Below are 26,942 nucleotides of genomic sequence, written 5' to 3'. Positions count from 1 at the left end.
CTATCAGTTATCTCATCCTGAAGTTTAGTGTAGTATGAGGATAGCTTTCTCCCATCTCAACATAACTTGTTATTCAGATATCACATATTGATCTATTACTTTCACTAACATCTCACAAATCTATGCAGTAATTCACTGACAAGTGTTATAAGAATAATAGATCTCAATTCCCTTTACAGATACTGTTAGCTATACCGAATGCCTTTCCCTTATATAACACGGGCATTGTCGTCCTTTTGAACGTTTTCGAATGATTCACACCATGTCTTGAGTGAACCGTTAAAATTACCATGTTTCATCTCTATCTCTTACAGATCTGTCTTCACAAATATGAAAGGTTCTCTCGAGTGATGATAAACAATGGTGAGACGACCAGTCTGTGATTTAGGAGATGATCTGTTGCTATGTACCACTGAATAAGTAGAGTAGTCGAATACTGATAAACTTACAGAACGCCTATCGCGGCACATTTTCTACAGGTTCGTTAAGTCAATAGAATAGAAGTTCTTCTAACACGACCAGTAGAAGATTTGAGTGTGATGTTTCGATGACTACACAATCACCTTCTTCAAACGAATAACCAGTGTAGTGTAAGAGATTGTGAGATTTTTTTTTTAAATTTTCTTTAGCATAGCCCTATGTACAATAAAGAAGAATATAGCCCTGCGTACACTAAGGAAACTAAGGTTGAACTATTGATAAATTTTGAACAATATATTTTACGGGATTCTCGACATGACGTAAGCGTACAGAACACTGTACGTGCGAGTTGATAAGAAGCTAGTCTGGGGGCTTGGTTTGAATTATCAACTAACAGCACATATAAACAAACAAAACTTACAAACAGAACATCAATTTTGTTTTAATCCTTGTCGTTGTAGCATGATCGTCTTAATATATAACATCACTTTACCTCAGTAGACGTCACCGAATTGGAGTGTTCGTCCCACGCGCACACCCGCCGATATGACACTTTTTCAGGTTTTTCACACCCACCGCCATGACACTTTTTCATGTTTTTGAAGATAAAAAGTTTGCGCTTCGTAGGCAAGGTTCATTTGGTGCTCATGATTTATGAATAATATATTTTTAATACTGTACTAATCATGATGTTGACTCTGTTATAACTTATATTTTTTGTCTTTTAGTTTTATTTGATGAAGGTTGATTGTGCTGATTTCTCAAGGTTTGTTAATGTGTATCAAAGTTCCTTGAAATGAAAATATTCCTTCAAACAAAGCGCGTATAAAAAAATCCAAAACATTCATGTTTATAATTATCAATTAACTAGAACGAAATATTTCCATAACATATTTATTCATTTAGCGTGTCATAGTGACATTATCTAATGCATTGGATATCAGAAATCTCTCTGAAATGCTGTGTAAACCTTATCTACTTTCCTCAACTACAAATATAATTATAAGAATTAAGGACTATTACTTTGCAATACATTCAAACTAAAGAAGTAGGTATAAAGTCCTTTCGATTTGTTTAAATCCTCATATTGATAGAATAGTAATTGCAACATCTTGGGTATTTCAAAGGTTTTTTCAGTCAACTTCATCATAGAGCTATTTATCATTTGGCTTGTTGGCGATAAATATATGGTTGTGTGTATTTTGTTATTTTTTTTACCTATTTTGATTTGTTCACATTATTGTCGTCAAATTTGAAATAAGAATTAAAGAAGATATAAAATCGCTTAAAATTAAGAAAAATAACCTCTGGTTCTCTTATTTTAGTAATTTTTGCATTCCAAAGTGTAGCAGTATGGGGAAAGTAATATATCTTAGCGGTTATTTGTGAACATTTTTAATACGTTTAGCTTTTCAGTATTTTCAGTACTTTGATTCACTCTTTCAGTGATGTAGCTACATGGAGGCATTTCAAGGGGGAAGGGAGCGAACTCGTGCAGAATTGTGTGAGATATGTCGAAGTATCTACTTGAAAGTTTTTTACAATTTCCGTCAACAACGATAAGGTAACTTCTTTTGTGATGATTACTGAACAATCTTTTACAATTTTTATACTGTTTCAACAAACCATTTTGTATTTTGTTTGTGAAAATTCTCCGACACTCTGTCAATACATCTGTGGTACTTTCGGATGTATGAAACTTAAAGAAAGTAAGAAAACCAAACAAGCGCACGAGATATCTTGAGTTTATTACGGATAAAAAAATTCTGTAATAAAATACCAGATGCTTAGTTTAATATATGTCAAAACATCGCGGGAAACAGCAGGGCTTCACGTGCTTTAGGAATGGTATTTGTTTGTTATACAAAATCACGTGATGCCAAAATCAACACCACGTGATATTGTATACAAAATCATTTGACTGCCAAAGGTGGCCATGCACGAATTACACCACGTGATATTTCATACAAAATAATATTTGATTATTTAACACATTTATGGATAGCACCATATGACGTGACATGCAAAATCATATGAACACATTTAAGTAGTAACAAATAAGATCACGTGATATCACATACAAAATCATATGAACACTTTTAAGTAGTTACAAATAACATCACGTGATATCACATACAAAACCATGTGAACAAGAAAAGAATAAAACATTACGTGAATTCTTAAACTACATATTAAACGTTTCAGGCACAAACCACGTGACATGGTTGATAGTATATACAAACATATCACACGCTTGATGAGCAGTGACTCGACGTCGTAGCATGCATACGCAAAACTTGTAAGAGTCGTCTAAATAGAGAGACAACACCATAAACATATCATGGCGTAAACATATCGGGTGTCGAACACATACCTAGTACTACAAAAATATTTCAATTGCACCAGTAAAGTTTTCTTTGTGATGTGAATTCAGATTATAAATTATAAGATAAAACTGATGTCTGACTTTTCCCTCTCAGCGAGTCTTCGTGACCTGATGTTTAAAAAAATGAAAAAATGAAACAAGTAAATTTTGAAAAACACACATACATGTACTCAATGCATTGAACAGTTGAATACATCGAGCGCTTACTTACACTCAGCAGCTATGATGTGTAATGATATAACCCATTAGCTATCGAGTTAACCTGTTAGTCTTATGTCAGTCCTTAAATGTTAACTACAAAGAACTATTTCACAATCGTAAGTATAATGAACTAGTACGTTTTTCTTAACTTCCCTATAGTCAATTACACCCCATTACATTGGTGTACCCGATAGTAAGTTATACCCCATTACATTGGTGTACCCTATATTCAATTACACCCCATTAGATTGGTGTATACGATAGTAAGTACTAAGTTATACCCCATTAGATTGGTATACCCGATAGTAAGCTATACCCCATTAGATTGGTGTACCCGATAGTAAGCTATACCCCATTACATTGGTGTACCCGATAGTAAGCTATACCCCATTAGATTGGTGTACCCGATAGTCAATTACACCCCATTAGAATGGTGTACCCGATAGTAAGTTATACCCCATTACATTGGTGTACCCGATAGTAAGTTATACCCCATTACATTGGTGTACCCGATAGTAAGTTATACCCCATTAGAATGGTGTACCCGATAGTAAGTTATACCCCATTACATTGGTGTACCCGATAGTAAGTTATACCCCATTAGATTGGTGTACCCGATAGTAAGTAGTAAGGTATACCCCAGTAGATTGGTGTACCCGATAGTAAGCTATACCCCATTAGATTGGTGTACCCGATAGTAAGCTATACCCCATTACATTGGTGTACCCGATAGTAAGTTATACCCCATTACATTGGTGTACCCGATAGTAAGTTATACCCCATTACATTGGTGTACCCGATAGTAAGTTATACCCCATTAGATTGGTATACCCGATAGTAAGTTATACCCCATTACATTGGTGTACCCGATAGTAAGTTATACCCCATTACATTGGTGTACCCGATAGTAAGTTATACCCCATTAGATTGGTATACCCGATAGTAAGTTATACCCCATTACATTGGTGTACCCGATAGTAAGTTATACCCCATTACATTAGTGTACCCGATAGTAAGTTATTCCCCATTAGATTGGTGTACCCGATAGTAAGTTATACCCCATTACATTGGTGTACCCGATAGTAAGTTATACCCCATTAGATTGGTGTACCCGATAGTAAGTAGTAAGGTATACCCCATTAGATTGGTGTACCCAATAGTAAGCTATACCCCATTAGAATGGTGTACCCGATAGTAAGTTATACCCCATTAGATTGGTGTACCCGATAGTAAGTTATTCCCCATTATATTGGTGTACCCGATAGTAAGTTATCAGATTACTTTTCTCAGATCAGCGCTATTGAGGGGACGAACTAAATTCATTCCAAAGTTATATATATATGTGTGAGGTAGGGAACGGTCGATAAATATTTGTAGGTATGATCAGATTGCATTTACATAGGAAATATACGTAAAGATATACAATAAAAGGTACGTTAGTGTACAAATCATTTTGGAATAAATTAGGACAGATGGTAAACATTATTTTAAAAAATCAGCCATATATGAATTGATAGGTGAAACATTCGATAAGATGGTGTCTTTGTATAAGTAATTTTGTACTGCGCCACAATCGTAATTAACCTTCCGTGTCTGTGAAGGGTAAATGTGCTGTTCAATAACATCGCAATAGGTTTCTTCAGAGGAGCATGTCATTTTCAGTAAATATACTAGAATGCATAAGGCTGTTATTTACCCTGGAAAGCGATATCTAGCCTTTTACCGAGATTCCCTTGTTATACCTCAGGGGGAGACGGGAAGATTCTCCTGTCAGGACAAAAGTATGACGTCACAGCAAATAATTCAATAACACCACTTCAATGATATCAAACATTTAACCAACATTTCATGTTGATGGTATTATCAATCCTCCGGGTAATAAAACAGTCTCTGGATCATTGACGGCCATGGTAACGCTCCTGTTCGCTATTCCTTTGGATTCAGTGATTAGCCGTATGTTGTTCCTTGTACAGTTGCTTGCGTTTCTGAAATAATGTTCTCTGATTTATTTTTAAATATAGGTTTCTCTATTATCGGGCGTCCATGATAAAAGAAATTATTCAACTCTACTGCAAATTATTCCTAGTCCCAACAAGCATCGGTGTGTGAGTTTGACATTTTGACAAGTTTCACGGCGAATATCCCAATAAGTGTTCTTGTCTTTATCGAGGTAAACACACGGTAAATATCTTAATAATTGTTCTTGTATTTATCGAGGTAAACACACGGTAAATATCTTAACAAGTGTTCTTGTCTTTATCGAGGTAAGCACACGGTGAATATTCCAGTAAGTGTTCTTGTCTTTATCGAGATAAGCACATGGTGAATATTCCAGTAAGTTTTTTTGTCTTTATCGAGATAAGCACACGGTGAATCACATCGCCGTTACCACCTCACATAAGGATATATGATAAATAAACAACAAATCCAGAAAGAGTGTTCATTATAACCGTTTGTTGGGATCTAAAAAGTCTGCCTGTCGCATTCTCTGGGGATCTAATTTCGGAACTCTTGGCATCTTCGAATGGAATATCCTCCAGATGATAATTGCAAAAGTCACGATCTTTACAATGACAAACTTTAGCATTTTCAGTCTGATTACAAGCCTCATATTTCCAATTATGGTCACAGTCTCGCATATACACTGAAACAAGCAAACGTCGTGGTCTTAAACATTCAAACGAATATGTTTGTCTTCATACCACAAAAAGTCAGAACACTCGTTAGACATTCTGTTAAATGTAAACCATTATAACATTAAAAACAGGAGGTAGAGTGTAAGGCCTAGAGTAATCTATTCTGTTATACAGCGAATGTGTTATCATATTAACCGGTATAGTACACTGTGCTACAACGCGGAATTCACATATAACATTTAACGTTAACGGAAATTACGTGTTACGAGATTGAAAGGAGGTTATATTCAATCATGATATTTTATCAAAATTTATTGTATAACATGCAAACAACTTACCATCGAACACCTTATCACCTATTCGTTCCCTTTTTGCTGCAATTTTGCACGTGCCATTACAACTTACGATATTATCTACGTTTTGAACAGTAAGTTGAGCATGCCGACCACATATCTTTCGATGATTCAAGTTGTCACATTTATAGCACCGTAAACCATACCCTGAAACAGTAAAAAAGATAAAAATAGCACAGTAAACCATACCCTGTAACAGTGACAGAAATAAATACAGCACTGTAAACCATGCCCTGTGAACCATACCCTGTAACAGTGACACAGAAATAAATATAACACTGTAAACCATACCCTGTAACAGTGACACAGAAATAAATATAACACTGTAAACCATACCCTGTAACAGTGACAGAAATAAATACAACACTGTAAACCATACCCTGTAACAGTGACACAGAAATAAATATAACACTGTAAACCATACCCTGTAACAGTGACAGAAATAATTATAACACTGTAAACCATACCCTGTAACAGTGACACAGAAATAATTATAACACTGTAAACCATACCCTGTAACAATGACACAGAAATAAATACAACACTGTAAACCATACCCTGTAAACCATACCCTGTAACAGTGACAGAAATAAATATAACACTGTAAACCATACCCTGTAACAATGACAGAAATAAATATAACACTGTAAACCATACCCTGTAACAGTGACACAGAAATAAATATAACACTGTAAACCATACCCTGTAACAGTGACACAGAAATAAATATAACACTGTAAACCATACCCTGTAACAGTGACACAGAAATAAATATAACACTGTAAACCATACCCTGTAACAGTGACAGAAATAATTATAACACTGTAAACCATACCCTGTAACAGTGACAGAAATAAATATAACACTGTAAACCATACCCTGTAACAGTGACACAGAAATAAATATAACACTGTAAATCATACCCTGTAACAGTGACAGAAATAATTATAACACTGTAAACCATACCCTGTAACAGTGACACAGAAATAAATATAACGGTGTATACCATACCCTGTAACAGTGACACAGAAATAAATATAACACTGTAAACCATACCCTGTAACAGTGACAGAAATAAATATAACACTGTAAACCATACCCTGTAACAGTGACACAGAAATAAATATAACACTGTAAACCAAACCCTGTAACAGTGACACAGAAATAAATACAACACTGTAAACCAACACTGTAAACCATACCCTGTAACAGTGACAGAAATAAATATAACACTGTAAACCATACCCTGTAACAGTGACACAGAAATAAATATAACACTGTAAACCATGCCCTGTAACAGTGACAGAAATAAATATAACACTGTAAACCATACCCTGTAACAGTGACACAGAAATAAATATAACACTGTAAATCATACCCTGTAACAGTGACAGAAATAAATATAACACTGTAAACCATACCCTGTAACAGTGACAGAAATAAATATAACACTGTAAACCATACCCTGTAACAGTGACAGAAATAAATATAACACTGTAAACCATACCCTGTAACAGTGACACAGAAATAAATATAACACTGTAAACCATACCCTGTAACAGTGACACAGAAATAAATATAACACTGTAAACCATACCCTGTAACAGTGACAGAAATAAATATAACACTGTAAACCATACCCTGTAACAGTGACACAGAAATAAATATAACACTGTAAACCATACCCTGTAACAGTGACACAGAAATAAATATAACACTGTAAACCATAAATATAACACTGTAAACCATACCCTGACAGTAACAGTGACAGAAATAAATATAACACTGTACAGAAATAAATATAACACTGTAAACCATACCCTGTAACAGTGACACAGAAATAAATATAAACAGTGACACAGAAATAAATATAACACTGTAAACCATACCCTGTAACAGTGACACAGAAATAAATATAACACTGTAAACCATACCCTGTAACAGTGACACAGAAATAAATATAACACTGTAAACCATACCCTGTAACAGTGACACAGAAATAAATATAACACTGTAAACCATACCCTGTAACAGTGACACAGAAATAAATATAACACTGTAAACCATACCCTGTAACAGTGACAGAAATAAATATAACACTGTAAACCAAACCCTGTAACAGTGACACAGAAATAAATATAACACTGTAAACCAACACTGTAAACCATACCCTGTAACAGTGACACAGAAATAAATATAACGCTGTAAACCATACCCTGTAACAGTGACACAGAAATAAATATAACACTGTAAACCATACCCTGTAACAGTGACACAGAAATAAATATAACACTGTAAACCATACCCTGTAACAGTGACACAGAAATAAATATAACACTGTAAACCATACCCTGTAAACCATACCCTGTAACAGTAACACAGAAATAAATATAACACTGTAAACCATACCCTGTAACAGTGACAGAAATAAATATAACACTGTAAACCGTAACAGAAATAAATATAACACTGTAAACCATACAACAGTGACTGTAAACCATACCCTGTAACAGTGACAGAGTGACACAGAAATAAATATAACACTGTAAACCATACCCTGTAACAGTGACAGAAATAAATATAACACTGTAAACCATACCCTGTAACAGTGACACAGAAATAAATATAACACTGTAAACCATACCCTGTAACAGTGACACAGAAATAAATATAACACTGTAAACCATACCCTGTAACAGTGACACAGAAATAAATATAACACTGTAAACCATACCCTGTAACAGTGACACAGAAATAAATATAACACTGTAAACCATACCCTGTAACAGTGACACAGAAATAAATATAACACTGTAAACCATACCCTGTAACAGTGACACAGAAATAAATATAACACTGTAAACCATACCCTGTAACAGTGACACAGAAATAAATATAACACTGTAAACCATACCCTGTAACAGTGACACAGAAATAAATATAACACTGTAAACCATACCCTGTAACAGTGACACAGAAATAAATATAACACTGTAAACCATACCCTGTAACAGTGACACAGAAATAAATATAACACTGTAAACCATACCCTGTGAACCATACCCTGTTAAAGTGACTGAAATAAATATAACGCTGTAAACCATACCCTGTAAACCATACCCTGTTAAAGTGACTGAAATAAATATAACGCTGTAAACCATACTATGTAACAGTGACACAGAAATAGATATAACACTGTAAACCATACCCTGTAACAGTGACACAGAAATAAATACAACACTGTAAACCATACCCTGTAACAGTGACACAGAAACAGCACATTAACTCTCACCCTGCTACAGTTAATACCCTGAAACTTAGTTACATAGTTATAAATATAGCACTGTCACCCTGAAATAGTCGCAGAAAAAATGTTACACATACCCTTTAATATTGAGAAAGAAATGAATTCAGTACAAGAACCGTTAGCCTGCAATAGCATTTCATCCCATACTACAGAGTATGATGAAATATCGCACAACAAACTCTGAAAAAGTACCATACATTGTATCGACCTCCTATATGCCTTGGTCACACGCTTATAAAACAGTCCTAATTAGTGAGTTATACAATAGTTCTATAGCAGATATTTCCCAATTATAAACAAAATAAAAACTTAAATGCCATACATTAATAAATAGGATTTTTGCCTTAGTCAAGTATTTTTATGAAGTATTAAGGCACACAATTCACGCTCATATCTTTGCATCACCGTTCCTGCAACAATGAAGAACAGTGTGTTTCTTGAATAAGGAATAGAATGACGTAGAAAATAAAACGTGGAGGCGTCTTTGCAGGAATACATGTTCAACAGTTGTAAAGAGCGTTTTCGCATTCTTTGGATTTCGCTTCCGAAGGGTACAGTATCATGGAGACAATTAAGCCAGAACCGAAATGGCATTTTGAGGATTTACGAAGGTTTGGATACAGGATCGTCAGGAAAACTAACCATTCTTACACAAAAAAGGAATCAGATATAAGAAAGCCTCCTTTGTATATTTTATAATTGTAAGTTTGAACCGCTAATCTGTATTACTGAACTATTCTTCATTTGTATTTCGTCTCTTTGGGGGGGATTTCCGGGCTAGAAAAGGAAAATGTATCAAACATATTAGCAAAACCAAACGCAGTATTGATGAAACAAAACGGGACAAAATATTACTAAAGAGTCAATCTCGCGGATACGCTTGAGTGGCCTGGTGATGCCTGACCATAGTATAATAACGTGTTGCATTTGTGGTTAGATAAATAAATGTTACGGGTTTTCTAAACTAAAGTAAAATTTTATTTATTTTACAGCAATAGCGAAATAAGATTGAAGCGTGTCAATATTTTCTCTTGTTGGCACGAATGTTCGTTTATGCGTTCCGAAATACATTGCCGTACGTAAGGTATAAAATGTCTTATGATATTACACATAAAGATTGACTTCGATTTTTCTCAAAGTCAATGAGTGCAGTTAATTGTTTATATGTTGTTGTTGTTGACAAAGTAATTAACTGCGCACTTTCCGTACAGTGACACAAAGTCAAGTGTATGGTCAAGTCGCCCTTCCGACCGACATCCCATACAACACCGGTAATCATGTCAGAAACCATAAAAACCTTTGTGTGGTGAGAGTGTGTTTAAAGATGTCGTGACATTCATTGGTCGTAAGTAGGTCGTCATGATGAGAGAAATATAGAGACCTGAACAGTGATACAACAGATTATTAATAACCGGAAGAATGAATTATGTACCGTGAATACACCCGCATACTGACAAACAGCGGCTACCTTACGTCTGTGTTGTCCTAACACGACTTCAAGGTGCATAAATATATTTAGAAATCTTGACACAATCTATAAAGAAGTGATTGACTGCATTTACAAATTCATTAGACCAACTAAGTTGTATCTAGCTTTTTATAAAGAGTTCGTACAAGTAGCCCACAACGACATTTCAATACAACTCTGAAATTAGATGCAACAGTGGTGGGGTTTGAAAAGTGAGAAAATGGAACATGCCTTTATCTCGTCAACTCAATTAAAACCGCTGAACGAGAATGGTTATTTTCCACAAGAAAAGAGAGGGACACCACTGTGGTACAATTTGTACATTAAAACGTCCTTTTAAGACTATACAATGATGTAAGGCTATTAAAAAGAAAGTCGATTTCTTGTACATGTGTATGAACTTAAACAACATGGCAAAGACCTTCAATATGTAATAACGTGCAAACCAGTCCGCAGTTTTAATACAGAAATATAACGTACCAACTAGTGGTCGGCAGTTTTAATACAGAAATATAACGTACCAACTAGTGGTCGGCAGTTTTAATACAGAAATATAACGTACCAACTAGTTACAGAAATATAACGTACCATAGTGGTCGGCAGTTTTAGATAACGTACCAACTAGTGGTCGGCAATATATAACGTACCAACTAGTGATCTGCAGTTTAAATACAGAAATATAACGTACCAACTAGTGGTCGGCAGTTTTAATACAGAAATATAACGTACCAACTAGTGGTCGGCAGTTTTAATACAGAAATATAACGTACCAACTAGTGGTCGGCAGTTTTAATACAGAAATATAACGTACCAACTAGTGGTCGGCAGTTTTAATACAGAAATATAACGTACCAACTAGTGGTCGGCAGTTTTAATACAGAAATATAACGTACCAACCAGTGGTCGGCAGTTTTAATACAGAAATATAACGTACCAACCAGTGGTCGGCAGTTTTAATACAGAAATATAACGTACCAACTAGTGGTCGGCAGTTTTAATACAGAAATATAACGTACCAACCAGTGGTCGGCAGTTTTAATACAGAAATATAACGTTCTGCATTAAGTCTTAATATTTGAACCAGTTATTAAACAAACAAACATGGGGGGAAATATTATAAAATGTGATTTCTTGTCTCCACTTATACAAAACTTAAATGGTTCCATTACAGTTTTGTTCACCACATACTAACTTCTAATTCCTTTTTGCTTAAAATTAGAACAGTTATCTCCCCTGTCTATACACTTTGTAACTCTGAACGCGAAACAGTTACCATATACTATGGGAATGCTAAGAAGCGCAAAATTTGTTACAATGTTTTGAAACACTTTAAGATATTCTGTATATCCATTCCTCGTTCAACAAGAAAGTTTTTTTGTATTTGGATTGTTTATGGTAAATACCTACCTTGCAACCGAGTCGGTAATGAAGTTATTTCGATAAACACGATTTATAGTTTAACAGATAAATCAATTTATTGAAGGAACAGGAACGTTTTATCGGTGTGAATTGTTTGTTTTAAGTAGTAAGATTTGTTTGTTTTTTCGTCAAGACAAGAGACAGTCAACAGATACAATCTTATCAAGCGGAATTAAATGCATACTGTTGGTATGGTGTTGTGTTATTGATCCAAATTTAAATTTATTTCAACTGATAATGGTACCTTATAAGGTAAAAGCTGTGTTTTATAGTCGGCTGTAAGTTATCGAATGAGAAAATTCGCGATTTTAACGAAAGTTGGTAAAAACCATGTGGCTTGATGTGAGCGACTTTAGAGCCGAGTTAGTTAACTAAACAATAATGTCGCTGTTTAGAAAACTTTCTATCTTGAAGGTGAAGTTTACGCCATCAAATAGCTTTGGGTTATATAAATTATTGTAATTTGATGTCGGAACCATTTGAATATTTTGTAATATATCATGAGGTCATTAATATATCGAGTTAGTGACGATACCTATGTAGGAAGGAAATGGTGGCGGTATCTGGTTCCTGTACAGTGCTTTGTAACTGTTAACAACAGTTCAACAGTTTACTGTTAATCTATGTTATTCAGTGATAAAGTATCAGTGAAATTGTACTGGTCGGAATAAACAGTTGGAGATTTTCTATTTAGGATTAAATGAGTGTGTGGCAAAGTGAGAGTGATCATTGATGCTATTTGCTGTGTTTGTTTAATCTATCAATCAGACCTAAATGTTGAGTTTCGAGTTTCAGAAAGACTTAGCATGCCTACGGCAAAAGGCATGGTCCGAGATCAAGGAGGGCCCGTACTCGTTCTTATGCAGGTGCTAATTCCCAGGCAGCAACAGTCTAGTCGGGGATGTTTCAATACAGATAAAGAGTTTTTGGAATTATAATTCTGTGTAAATTCGGTTAAGTAATAGTGTAAATGGCTGCATATTTATCTTTATAAATTTATCGAATTTGCAAAATCTGATTTCTTGATTTAACGGACTTGTTTATACTGTATATTTTAATGTTTGGAATCCTGATTCATTTTGATGGAATTTTCTGATTATGTATTGTTTGTGGGTAGTAAACACGCCAACCAATTGACGGGTCGGCACTTTCCAATAAAGCCGTGACCACAGGTTTTTGTGTCCTTTTTTCTATAATAAAGCAATCTACATACAAAACAAAATGTCTTCATAGTTATAAAAATATAAATGTTCAAATAAACATAATCAAGGACACTTATACAGTTCAAAAATACGTTGCTAATGATAAGGATGATATAGCAAAGGTTAAATTTGAAAATGAATGGAATAAATGGGATAGTCTTTTTAAGATGTAATTCAAATTATCTGTTACACAAATTCATATCTGACTCCAAGTCCTTTTAAGTACAGTTTCCGGTAAAATAAATCACCTACTTCACTAACACAGTCCTGTACACAGTCAAAACCACATTAATGATTAATTGGGATAAAAATAGTACTTTTTTGGGCGCGTGTGATGGTGGATGTGTGAGGGTGTGTGTGTGTGAGGGTTTGTGTGCTAGGGTGTGTGTGTGCATGCAGAATGCATGTCTATGTATAATATATGTGTGTATGTCTGATGTGTTTGTATTTACATATCTATAGATATAGCATTGATAATGGAGATACTGATGTGATTCTGTTTTAAAATTGGAGATATGTATATTATCATTATATCATCTATGTACAAAGGCGTATGTGTGGAAGTGCATATTGTCACACAATGTATTCCTTTTTGTATTAGTTCATTGTTTTGAATAAAATGATAAGTTACAAAAGACAAAAAAAAAAAAAAAAAACACACACACACACACACACACAGAGTTATCAAATCTGGATAAACAGTGTTTTACAGAAATCGATTCTGAGATATATTCAACATCAAACACGCCCAGCTTGATATATCACAAAGAAATTAAATATTTCTCAATGAGATTACTATGACGACAGTAAATTTATTTCACTTGATCTGAATCTTCATAACGATAAACATTGGAAAATTGATTAACACTTAAAATGTACGCATCAATATTTCCCAGAAATAACTACACTATACATAGGTCACAATTTTCATAGAAATTTGTTTTAGGTGGAAATTTGTAGAAAATTACATCCTAACATTCCTCAACACTTCCTTCTTCAATTGTTGTGTAGTGAATTACTCAGCATCTATGTCACTCTTCTTAGAAACGCTTGAACATAGTGTTATAACACATAATTTGTAAAATTAATGTGTAAGCCGGTCACTCCGTTATTATATTATAGAATATTATACAAAAGAATGTATTTTACCTTGTTTTGTTTCAGTAGCCAACAAATATGTACATCTTAAAAAACAAGAAAATGCAATCATGTCAACAGAATCATAATTCGAACTCAAAGTCGATAAAACAAGGGCAAAATTTAAACAAAAAAAACTGACACGGAGTCTCAAGGAGAATAAGACCAGATGTTCCAAAAATGTAAGCGTATTCTGCTTCATTGACGACACACGCCATGTAAGCCTTAGTCAAGCCGGCAATGAAAACGACTAATTACATGCCTGACATGGAATATGTTTTCAGGATATCATAGCCAATACCATATCCCTTTTTCATATTCTTCATCAACCTGCTTCTCTCGAATCACTGTGTGGTCATCTCTCATCTGTTGACAGCTATTATAAAACCATGATACTGGTAGCAAGCCATGGAGTAAAATGTCACATGAAAACACCTTACGCTGGGGAGGCAGTGATTTTAAAATTAACTTTCCGCGAGAGATTTCAAGGCCGGCGGATACACTTACAAGACCGAATTTCGAGAGATGAAGTTGATGAAGATTTTACAAAAGTTTCCGGGAAATCGTCTCGTCTATTCCACTGATAAATAGGCTTGATTAGTTCGATGCTGCTTAGGTTCTGTCTCGATGTTTTGTCAATTTCAAATTACAATTACATATGTGTTTACAAAAGCTGTTCACACTTCTTAGAGGCGTCTGCCTTCGTTATCGGAGAGGTGAAATGACGTCGCGGTGTTTCGACTAGGTTCCTAAGTTTAAATTGTGATGTCGCAACATATAGTTACATTAGTTGTGTCTTTAAATATTGTGTTTGTGCTATTATTTTTACTAATGAGATGATGTGTTTGGTTTTATATAATATCGTTTGATAATAAGCAGAATAAGTTTATTCATTTCGGATTCGTTACTTTAACATGGGCTTAGAAGTGGAGAGTTCCTGGACGATTCTTACGTAAACAACATACATTTTTGTATTTGTTGGATACCAATCTGGTGCTTTAAATTCTTGCTATCAATATCTTACATACTGACCGTTATAGAAGAATAATATCTGTTATTCTTTATCATCGTCTTTTAAAATCTACGTACAAATACAAAATATATTTATAATGTACATCACTCGTAGCGTTTTTCAGTGTTGATTTCCTAAATCCACTGGCGTGACGTTCGTTGATTTTGAGGAGTGGTTCCTAAATTTACGAACAGGTCAATGCGATAGCTTTCCATATAAATATTTCAAATCACGTGTTTAGTGATAAGTTCTGTTTCCTACTTATCATTATGTTCAACTTGTGCATGAATGAAAAATCATTTATTAGAAAAGTTTTTATCTCCGTTAAAAACTAATTTTAGAAATAATCCGTCCACTCTGATAGAGTTGTTAAATAAAAAAAAAAACATGTACGATAACACTATTAGTGGCGGATGACAGCAATATCGGCCATTGTTATATAAATAATCATTCACATAAGTTTAAGTCGGTGAAGGCTTGTCAAAATATCAGCTTAAGTTGCCGGGTAGAAGATATGGAGATCGAAGTGAGAAGGTGAGGTAAGACGATAAATACATTAAACAATTACAAAGTCAGTATTGAAGTAAAACATAACATATAATGAGTCTATTTCAAACCAAATATCTTTACAAATCGCTAAACACTGCACAAGAGAATCATAATCAGCCTCTATGGGACTAAGGAGGATATTTATGGTAACGTGGCACAACATGGTGCATTTTCAGTAACATCCAAACATCTTCAAAAGGACACACAGATGAATAGGACCTTTTATTACAAATTTGAGAATTAATCATACTAAAGCCAGAAAATAATTAATTAATGTGTATCATACAGCTGTTTCGTCCTTCTAGGACTCGTCAGTGATGTTACATCATACAGCTGTTTCGTCCTTCTAGGACTCGTCAGTGATGCTACATCATACGGCTGTTTCGTCCTTCTAGGACTCGTCAGTGATCCTACATCATACAGCTGTTCGTCGTTCTAGGACTCGTCAGTGATGTTACATCATACACCAATTTTGTTCTTCTAAGACTCGTCAGTGATGTTACATCATACAGCTGTTTCGTCCTTCTAGGACTCGTCAGTGGTGCTACATCATACAGCTGTTTCGTCCTTCTAGGACTCGTCAGTGATGCTACATCATACAGCTGTTCGTCCTTCTAGGACTCGTCAGTGATCCTACATCATACAGCTGTTCGTCCTTCTAGGACTCGTCAGTGATGCTACATCATACAGCTGTTCGTCCATCTAGAACTCGTCAGTGATGCTACATCTTACAGCTGTTCGTCCTTCTAGGACTCGTCAGTGATGCTACATCATACAGCTGTTCGTCCTTCTAGGACTCGTCAGTGATGTTACACTATATAGCTGTTCGTCCTTCTAGGTAGGACTTGTCTGTGATGCTTCACCAAACAGCTGTTCGTCCTCCTAGGACTCGTCAGTGATTCATCATGCAGTGTTTCGTCCTTCTAGGTAGGACTTGACAGTGATGCTACATCATACAGCTGTTTCGTCCTTCTAGGTAGGACTTGTCAGTGATGCTACATCATACAGCTGTCCGTCCTTCTAGGTAGGACTTGTCAGTGATACTACATCATACAACTGGTTCGTCCATCTAGGTAGGACTTGTCAGTGATGCTACATCATACAGCTGTTTCGTCTTTCTAGGACAAATGTCAGTGATGCTACATCATACAGCTGTTTCGTCTTTCTAGGACAATTGTCAGTGATGCTACATCATACAGCTGTTTCGTCGTTCTAGGACAAATGTCAGTTTTTACTCTAATTCAACAATTCCTCATTTTTGTTCAGTCATTTTGTTTTTATCATATTTTATCTGTTTTATTAAAACGATGAATTTGCAAATATCATTCACCAGCAATCTGTTTAATACGAAACTCCACTCGATAATTTGAAAACTGTGTATTCATTTTCAGATATGAGTGCATTAGTACAAACAGACAAATAAAGCATCAATCATCGACATCTACAGAACTAAGAGTGTTACTAAATGGTTTACCTCGGTTGATGAGGAGAACGGCGATGAAACACACGATGATAGTATTCATCGTCATCGTTGATAAATGGATCCTTTCCCCTTTGATACGATGACTTCTATCGTCGTCCTAGTTAAGGATGTTGATGTATCAAATGAAGGTTATACAATGGATGTAAACAACTCAGCGTCCTGAATCCATATACACACAATACACCCAGTCATGTTCCGGTTTCCGCTTAGTCTTACGGACATAGCACGTGCATTGTCTTCTCTCACCTTCACGCTGCCGTATTGTTGTACAGGTCAGTAGGTCGTATTCAAACCAGGATCCTCGCTGGGTAACATGCACAGTGAAATATTTTTTATATCAAGCTTCAAAGGTCTCTCTGCCACACATACATAAATGTATATATAGCTTATCATACACGTCAATATTTCCGTTTTGTAAGAGTACTTCGTCGTCCTTACATCTAACGCATACTTAAGCGTTTTAAACACATCTCCCGTTAGTGACCAAAGATCAGCACGGCAAAAGTCTACATAATGGGCAACACTTCCACGTCACCAAGGATATTCAGTACAATAAACAAAGAGACAAAGAAACACAAAGACAGACAGGTGCCCGCATCATATCCCGATAAATAGCCGAGTAGTTAACACATCAAAAGTTACATACCCACGCTGAATCCGGATAAGTCAAAAATCTATGAATTCGGATTACTAGATACAGTAGCCATAGAATCGGATCCGGATGAAAATCGGTCCAGATCACTACTCATCTATCGATACGCAAGAGAATGAAAAGTAGTTCTATTTAAGGATCCGGGACTCCTGAGAAAAAAACTCCCACACAGTATTCAGATCAATGGTTAGTAATTAGAAATATCAGCACGGATCAACAGTCAAAAAGCTTCGGCATTATATAAGCCTTGATAAGTGTAGAACTTTTAATTTATTTATTCTACCGTTTTAACAATCTACAAATAACTCGAAAATGGTTTGAAATTAATGAATTTCTGTGTACAAATTGATTTCGTAAATGTTTACCTAAACGATACCTCGACAGAAAAGATTACGGATACAAGTGTTGGGGCCAAAAACGCTTGGAAAGAGCATAAAGCATACTGTGAAATATTTGTACTAAATTTCAAAAATTAGAGTGATGTCCCTTGTCCTTTGTCAACGTACGAGTTTATCGACCGCGGACTTACATTTTCACAATTTTGTGTATATTGCCGAATGGATCCATGTTGTACAAGTTTGAACATTTGTTAATTTCTTAATCATGTTGCACTGATGGTTAAGATATTACTATTGACGTGCTTAATGACGAGAATCATTCGTCAAATGAACATTTTCCATCATATTCAGGCAGAATCCAAGCGCCATTTTGTAGCAACTTTTATGAACAACTCCAGGAATCTATGGGCACTGCTTAGGTTGGTCGACCAATTTGCTTGAACATTGGTGGGAAATAAGGTTAATTATATGCAAAGCTGTCGGCAATGCTCTTTCCTATGGCAAATGAAAATAAATACCGTCTTTTTAATATTCATTGCGATGCCCAATACTGCCGGTGTCGACATAAATTAAGCCCAATTTTTTCTGAGTTATAATCAATTCGGAATGCCTCAAGATTCTACCTTATAATGTAGGGTCACAAGCATACAGAATTCCTCTTGGTTATACAATGTAGCTAACAAAACGAGATGATAAAGTAACAAACTTCGCTCAAATATTTATATATTTTATTTAACAAACATAAAAATACATGTCTGCCTTGACAATGATTAAATGAAATTTACATGAGCAATTTATATAAAAAAATTATCACACTTTTTGGTTTCTTGTCACTGCATTTATAGTAAATAGGGAATTGACGGAACTTTAGTATATGTGTAATAGCAATCGTATTGAAATACATATACATGCACATTTGTATACATGGCATGAATCAATCAAATTCATTAATTCAACTGATGAGCTTAACACATGCTCTAGAAGTTATATTGGTACCATGGTTAGAAAAAAACTTATTAATTCGAAATTAATCAATTTGAAAGAAACTTTTGATATTTAAGGTAAATGTTGGAAAGTTTTTTTACAGTAATACGATAAAGAAAACAAATAAATGAAGAACCGACGATCATCCAAAGAATGACTTATATTTGTATCCAAACTCCTGCAGTTTTTTTTCTAAATAGTTACAACAAATTGAATTGAACATTAAATGTCTCTTATACAATAGAATCTAAATTTTTGATGAATGAAATCAGGCTCTCATATTATAGTTCATTTCAGAATGAATGTACTCATTACTGCAAAACATTCTCTTTGTTAGGGCATTTAGTTTTCCTATGTGCAGAACCACATATGCTACATGTATAGGATTTAACTTTCAGTCTTTTGTGTTTTTCTAGTTCAAATATTCTGTTTTGCTTTTCCATTATTTGTTTCAATGCTGCATTACCTTTATGGTTTGAACTACGGAAATATTGTTTTGTGACAACATCATTGGCTTTCTCTAAACCCTGCTGGGTAAACTGTGATATTCCTCCATGCATCTCTATGAGCTCTGGGACGTGGTACCTGAGTAAGTGAATGTATGGTGTAATGTCCCTGCACTGGTAAGCCAACACAAACAAAGAACACCAAGCATCAACTTTTTCCACAAGTTCATTCACATCACACCTAGACTTGAGCATGGTGTTAATAACACTGAATTGATTCCAAACCTCCTGAATCTGAGAAGATCTTTCTTCACTCAATCCAAGGTCTTTGATTTGTAACTTGCCTAAGACAATTTCTTTATCTGGACCCTGTAAATCTGTATACTCAAACTCTTTGTTTTTATTGATAAAAAACACAAACTTAACTCCGATATTTTGTAGTACATTTTCAAATTGTGGTATGCATTTCAACTTTGTTTTATCAAGTACACCTGCGTTTAAACTTCTTTGGGATGAAATATTGTCTACAGTTCTTAACTCAGTGATCAGCAATGCCAAAAGCTTATCCATAATTCTCAAAAAAAGATGAAGTATGTCAACAACAACATCACAAAGAGGTATTTCTGGGAAAAGCGGGGGATTGACAACTGAAAATGATTGCCGTGGTTTGACCCGTGACCTTTTATGCTGCTTTCCTTGAGATACAAATTGACATGTATATTCTACCCTAGCACCCTTTTCCTTGTCAGTTAAAGACCAACATTTGCTCAAATCACAGCGCTCATTTCTTGAACAATTGCAGTAAATACAATTGTAGTTGGCTTGGATGGAAGACATTCCCAATGCCATTAAAAGAAATTTATAATCTCCTCCAAGATATATTTTCACATGAAAAGATCTTTCTCCAATATCCAGCTTTAAACCTTGAAGATCTCTGACCTCATTTCTCAGATCTGTCAATGCATGTCTTAGCTCATCATATGCCTCTTTAGTTTTTACTATTGCCAAGGGATAATTTCCTTGAACTGATACACACTTTGAATCATTCATTACAGTAAATGTAAAATTGACAAAGTTCATATGTTTTCCAACGCGAGTTCCATCTCCAGATATTTTTATTTTCAGCACATTTTCAGGGGCAAATTCAGGATTGTCTGAAACAATGTCACTGATAACGGCTTCAAGTCTGACCTTCAGAGACTGTTGTACACCTGACCCATCTGGTGTATCTCTTATATCAAACCCAGAGTTTAGATGTGATATATACTGGGAAAGCTTATAACTACGAGGTAGGGAATGGTACAACATGCTTATTTCATGATAAGCATTTCTTGAAATGTTAAAAGAATCAAGAACATATATGAGCATGTTTAGTTCCTCAATCTCATCAACAGATAAAGAGGTAGTGTCATCTTTTACTGATTTGTCAGAATCTACTAGTGTTATGACATTAGGTCTACCGTTGTCCCGCATTACATTCACAGATATGGGTTGGCAATTAAACTCTTTGAGAAATGACAGAGAGGTTTTACACTTTTGGGATTCAAATTTTCTAACTTTACTTTTGTATGATGGTGTACAATCGCTTAATTTTCTCTTCAAACCTACTCTTGGAGTTGATGTTAAATTGCTCTTTTCAGACTCTGACTGCTTTTTCAATTTTTCAATAAGCTTCTCATTTTCTGTGGATAAATATGAAATTGTGTTTTCAAGCTTACTTTTCTCTAACAAAATTTTATCATTCTCAATTGTTTTTTGTTCCAATTTTGCTTGTATTTTATGTCTATCTAACCCAACATTCCAATGGTACATTGCATTTTCCAATTTCTTAATGAACTCTTGGTGCTGCCTTCCACCCTTCTTGTGTTTCTGAATACTTGTGTTCCTTAATCTATCAAGTTCAACTTTCAAAAGATGTCTTTGCTTGTTATTTGCTATAAATGAAATATTCATTTCATCTTCCAACATTTCCTGATATCTTTCCATACATTTTCCTAAAGATTTCCCCCAAAATTCTCCACTTTTCAATACTTTAAAAAGAACTTTTTTTGGAATAAGCATATCTTTTGTATATGGTGAAGGATTTAATCCTTATTGTAATTCAAACTTAAAAGTCTGAACTAAAAAAAAACCTCTAGAGAATGACTGGTATGTCTATAACTTATCAGCATTTAACAAGTCTGGCCACAAAACTTTGTTTCCAGGGCTCACAACAAAAGCAAAACAGAATGTCATTCCTCTGTTTAAGTAGGTTTCCTCTGCATAATCTGGATACAAAATGTATTCTTTCATCGGCTTTCTTTCATGGACCCAAAACCTCACTGTGTCTGTGATGACATAGAAATTGTCACCTTGCTGATTTATAATCCTGAAGTCCCAACTAACCCCAAGGAACTTTTCCAAAGCATGTCTATTTCTGATGCAGTAAACATGCTTTCCATGGGTCACTTTGTGTAATACTGCCTTTGATATTAACATCCCAACATCCTCTAGACTTTGCTCGTTGATAGGGATCCTTATAACTTTATGGGTGTCTTTCTTTCCACATGAGCACAGCTGGTCTTTAATTTGGATCTGTGAATGGGGAAAAAAGAAATATTTATCTATTTGTGATTCAAAAGAAAAAGTACCATGTACCCAAGGTTATTCAGAATCACCGTGTAAGACTCTCCATAATATTCTCCAAATTTTAAGTATTGTAAAAATCAAATAATAATAAAAAAAAAATTGACAAATTACAGTCCTCCAACGAGCATGAATTTATATGCATATAATGAATTTGTTTAATGTAGGTCAAACATCAAAAGGAGCTCACAGTGACCTACTTCTGACAGGTGACGCATGAGCTTGGCAAGGTGAACTCATAACCGAAGACAAGTATGAAGTTCCAGTGACATTTACTATAATATATAGGAGATACAGCCAGGACAAGCCTTTTTATGTAGGTCAAAGGTCAAAACGTAGGTCACAGTAACCTATAATTTGGTATACTTTCAACTCAATTAGACACTTTTATATATTACATTAAAATAGCTTCTCCCTCAGTAGATGTACCTGCAGCTGCTGTAGCAGAAAGCTGTTTATCATACATGTACTTCTGCTCTCCTTAATTGCATCCCGCTCTAACCACTCATCAAATTTGTGGGAGTATCCTACAAAAAGAAGAATTAATATCAGTCACATTTTGTATCTGACCCCTCACATGAGATAGATCAATACCAGGTGCAAGTGTTTATATCAGCAGCAATCATTTAAAACAATCAAAATCAAGTACTATGAGAGAGACTACCACTGGACAATCTATGTGTAAAATTGAAGTATCTATTCCAAATAAAATTACAGAAATAATCAAATCCTGATTTATAAATATATTTATATAAATTATTTTTCTGATAACAAATATACACATGGAAGGACACTTTTACTCTGTTACTAGAGCACTAGTTCAAAATTGTTTCAGATTTATGTCATTATGATTACCTATATAGTGGACTCTACTTCGTTGGTCATTTTGCTGTAATATCGTCACTGGATAGTAGATATCACTGGACTTTGTCTTTATTCCAGATGTTCCAGATCTTGAACTTGTTGCCTTCTCACCTTTACCAAGTTCACTTAAGGAAAAAAATGAAATCAGTAACACCTTTATTTTAATCACTTACATGAATACACATGTTAAAACAATAGCTATCTTATAATATTAAAGGATGGGGTATTGTTCTGTAACACAGGAGCAGAAAAAATGGGCCGCCAGACCCGCGGGCTCAAACCCAGGACCTTCCAAACTACAAACCGATTGCTCAACTTATTGAGCTAACTGGTCACAATTGATCTGCCCAGTCCAGTTTCACTACAGTACTATTTACCTAACACATTGAATTTTCCATGGAGTTAAAATTTAAACATCTGTCAAGATCTGATGCTTGTTATCAAGCGAAGTTAACTACTTATTAACTTTTAATTGATCTACTGATCTGAAAGATCTAATACTTAATATATATCCCCCTCCACACACACACCCTAGCCCACACCGTGGCATGTAACATGTAGGCCTATTATGAATTATAATTAAAAATGAATATCTAACCCCAGCGTCGACCACATGTAGATATGTGTGTATTGAAAGGCGAGGCTAGGTCTAAAGTGCTCTACAAGATGTATTATATATAATTACTGCAACATGGGCGTGGATCCCCATGTCAGATCCCTGGACCCAGGTAAAGGTAGGATTTTCAATATATTTTTAGGGGTGGCCATTGGGGTGGGGGTGTCGGCCTGAGGTAATCTTTCCTTGTCAGGACTCAGTAGTCCCACAGAAGAGACGTTCCGCAAACAATACCTATTACGGGAAACCGCTCCTTCAGGCCGGGCAGTATTTCCTGGGGTATGTAACTGGCAGTCACTGCACCAATCGGAGTAAAAAGGTAAACTTTCAATCGAATGGAGCTGAATTAACAACCGAGTCCAGTGGGAGGGATAAACTGTTAAATAATAACATCATTGATTACAATAAAAACGAAACTTACTTGTAATTACTGACCTGTCGGCCGTCTTTTGTGCAAATTTTAGGATCTCGTCGCAACCCCGCCAGTAACTCCATCTTCTTTTTTCTATTAAGTCACATGATTTAGAACAGGGGCGATAACTCACGCTAAGGACAATTATTTCACGACATGATTGTCTAATTTTGCCAGTTATATGTAGGTGTCGAATAAAATAACCCATACACCACGAGTTTGTCGAAGTCTTGTCACCACACTATTCGTAATAATAAAGTTGTCTTTACATAAAATTTTAAAATTCTATTTTTCTGTTAAATTTGCATAAGAAAGAAGCTTAACTCTTGCCATTTAAATTTTTATTGAAAATAGCATCAAGGAACTTTTTTAATGTTAAGTTATAGATTTGAATTCAGTTGCGGATATATTGTCTACACATATATAAAGGAGAGCTTTTATCGTTCTATCTGCAGAATGAACACAAAATATGGAATTTAATTTTTGAATGCCTGTACTAACCGTATTGATATCACAAACAGTACTATTATTACCAGCAATATTGTTAATACAAATTGTATTGTTATAACAAATTGTGTTGTTATAGTCAGTAGTATGGTTATTACAATAAAATAGTATTATTACAAATATTATTGTTGTTGAAAATAAATAGTATTATTACAAATTGTATTGTTATTACAAATTGTATTGTTATTACAAATAGTATTGTAATTACAAAGTGTGTTGTTATTACAAATTGTATTGTTATTACAAAGTGTGTTGTTATTACAAATTGTATTGTTATTACAAAGTGTATTGTTGTAACAAATGGTGTTGTTATTACAAATGGTATTGTTATTACAAAGTGTATTGTTATTACAAATTGTATTGTTATTACAAAGTGTATTGTTGTAACAAAGTGTATTGCTTTCTGATCAAAGTATAAGTACCTATTTTGACCTATGAACTTTAGAATTATTCATGACTTATCAAAGAGGGCATGACAGGAAAATGTCGACAATTTTTAGTCTTTGTACAATGATGTAAAATGTTGTGTTATAATAATAGTTTATCTGATTTCTTTAATTGTAGAAATGTTCCGGGGGGAAAGTTTATCCCTGAGAATGTTTTCTTTGTATATGAATGACTGTGAAATTAATGTTTTTAACAAATGAAATTTCTCCTATTGAATCACAAACAATAAATTAATTCTTGCTGATGTGTGCAGACACCACGGTTCGGTGAGATGAAACAACTGAGGGTTTACAGAAAAATGCTAGGTGTTTTGTTGATATATACCAATGAATGGGGTTAACTGTAAATACAGAAAAAACCCAAAAGTGATGTTTTTTAGAAACGGGGTATGTTCACTAGGTATGTCCCCGTACACTCACTAGGTATGCCTCCGTAAGTTCACTAGGTATGTCCCCGTATGTTCACTAAGTATGTCCCCATATGTTCTCTAGGTATGTCCCCATATGTTCTCTAGGTATGCCCCCGTATGTTCTCTAGGTATGCCCCAGTATGTTCTCTAGGTATGCCCCCGTATGTTCACTAGGTATGTCCCCGTATGTTCACTAGGTATGTCCCCGTACACTCACTAGGTATGCCTCCGTAAGTTCACTAGGTATGTCCCCGTATGTTCACTAAGTATGTCCCCGTATGTTCACTAGGTATGCCCCCGTATGTTCACTAGGTATGCCCCAGTATGTTCTCTAGGTATGCCCCTGTAAAGACCCCTGTATATTCTCTAGGTATGCCCCCTTATGTTATCTAGGTATGCCCCAGTATGTTCACTAGGTATGTCCCCATATGTTCTCTAGGTATGCCCCCATATGTTCTCTAGGTATGCCCCCGTATGTTCTCTAGGTATGCCCCCGTATGTTCTCTAGGTATGCCTCCGTATGTTCACTAGGTATGCCCCCGTATGTTCACTAGGTATGCCTCTGTATGTTCTCTAGGTATGCCCCCGTATGTTCACTAGGTATGTCCCCGTAAGTTCACTAGGTATGTCCCCGTAAGTTCACTAGGTATGTCCCCATATGTTCACTAAGTATGTCCCAGTATGTTCCCTTGGTCTGTCCCAGTATGTTCACTAGGTATGTCCCAGTATGTTCACTAGGTATGTCCCCATATGTTCACTAAGTATGTCCCAGTATGTTCACTAGGTATGCCTCCGTATGTTCACTAGGTTTGTTCCCGTATGGGCCCCCGTATGTTCTCTAGGTTTGTCCCGGTATGGGCCCCGTATGTTCTCTAGGTTTGTCCCGGTATGGGCCCCCGTATGTTCTCTAGGTTTGTCCCGGTATGGGCCCCGTATGTTCTCTAGGTTTGTCCCGGTATGGGCCCCCGTATGTTCTCTAGGTTTGTCCCGGTATGGGCCCCGTATGTTCTCTAGGTTTGTCCCGGTATGGGCCCCCGTATGTTCTCTAGGTTTGTCCCGGTATGGGCCC

At 35.3% G+C, this 26,942-nt stretch overlaps 2 protein-coding genes across 2 annotated transcripts; both read right to left on the bottom strand.

Annotated features, from left to right (window-relative positions):
- Positions 1 to 2,151: 2,151 nt before the first annotated feature.
- LOC132543456 (uncharacterized) lies at positions 2,152 to 17,797 on the bottom strand. The gene is made up of 3 exons (XM_060206955.1): positions 17,565 to 17,797; positions 5,982 to 6,143; positions 2,152 to 5,651 (listed from the first exon to the last, which is right to left on the bottom strand). The coding sequence occupies exons 1-3, from the start codon at positions 17,617 to 17,619 to the stop codon at positions 5,401 to 5,403; spliced, it is 468 nt and encodes a 155-aa protein (XP_060062938.1). The 5' UTR covers positions 17,620 to 17,797; the 3' UTR covers positions 2,152 to 5,400.
- A 4,347-nt stretch (positions 17,798 to 22,144) lies between these two features.
- Positions 22,145 to 24,593, bottom strand: LOC132543427 (uncharacterized). Its single transcript, XM_060206929.1, has 4 exons — positions 24,520 to 24,593; positions 23,474 to 23,607; positions 23,048 to 23,145; positions 22,145 to 22,567 (listed from the first exon to the last, which is right to left on the bottom strand). Exons 1-4 carry the CDS (start codon positions 24,591 to 24,593, stop codon positions 22,148 to 22,150), a joined length of 726 nt encoding a protein of 241 aa, XP_060062912.1. The 3' UTR covers positions 22,145 to 22,147.
- Between the last annotated feature and the right edge of the window lie 2,349 nt (positions 24,594 to 26,942).

The sequence above is a fragment of the Ylistrum balloti genome, unplaced genomic scaffold (genome assembly GCF_031769215.1).
Source record: "Ylistrum balloti isolate Yb309-2 unplaced genomic scaffold, AGI_CSIRO_Ybal_v1 Utg369756, whole genome shotgun sequence".
Classification (NCBI taxonomy): domain Eukaryota; kingdom Metazoa; phylum Mollusca; class Bivalvia; order Pectinida; family Pectinidae; genus Ylistrum; species Ylistrum balloti.
Note: the sequence above shows the minus strand (reverse complement) of the source record. Positions and strands in the feature narration are given on the sequence as shown.

Excerpts from the sequence above, each read along its gene's own strand:
- LOC132543427 (XM_060206929.1), bottom strand. The coding sequence starts at position 24,593 with ATGGAGTTACTGGCGGGGTTGCGACGAGATCCTAAAATTTGCACAAAA. Across the intron at positions 23,608-24,519 it reads CGACAGGTCAGTAATTACAA|TGAACTTGGTAAAGGTGAGA; the intron begins GTAAGTTTCGTT and ends TTTTTCCTTAAG. Across the intron at positions 22,568-23,047 it reads TTCTGCTACAGCAGCTGCAG|ATCCAAATTAAAGACCAGCT; the intron begins GTACATCTACTG and ends CCCCATTCACAG.
- LOC132543456 (XM_060206955.1), bottom strand. The coding sequence starts at position 17,619 with ATGACGATGAATACTATCATCGTGTGTTTCATCGCCGTTCTCCTCATC. Across the intron at positions 6,144-17,564 it reads CGTTCTCCTCATCAACCGAG|GGTATGGTTTACGGTGCTAT; the intron begins GTAAACCATTTA and ends TTACTGTTTCAG. Across the intron at positions 5,652-5,981 it reads AGGTGATAAGGTGTTCGATG|TGTATATGCGAGACTGTGAC; the intron begins GTAAGTTGTTTG and ends TGCTTGTTTCAG.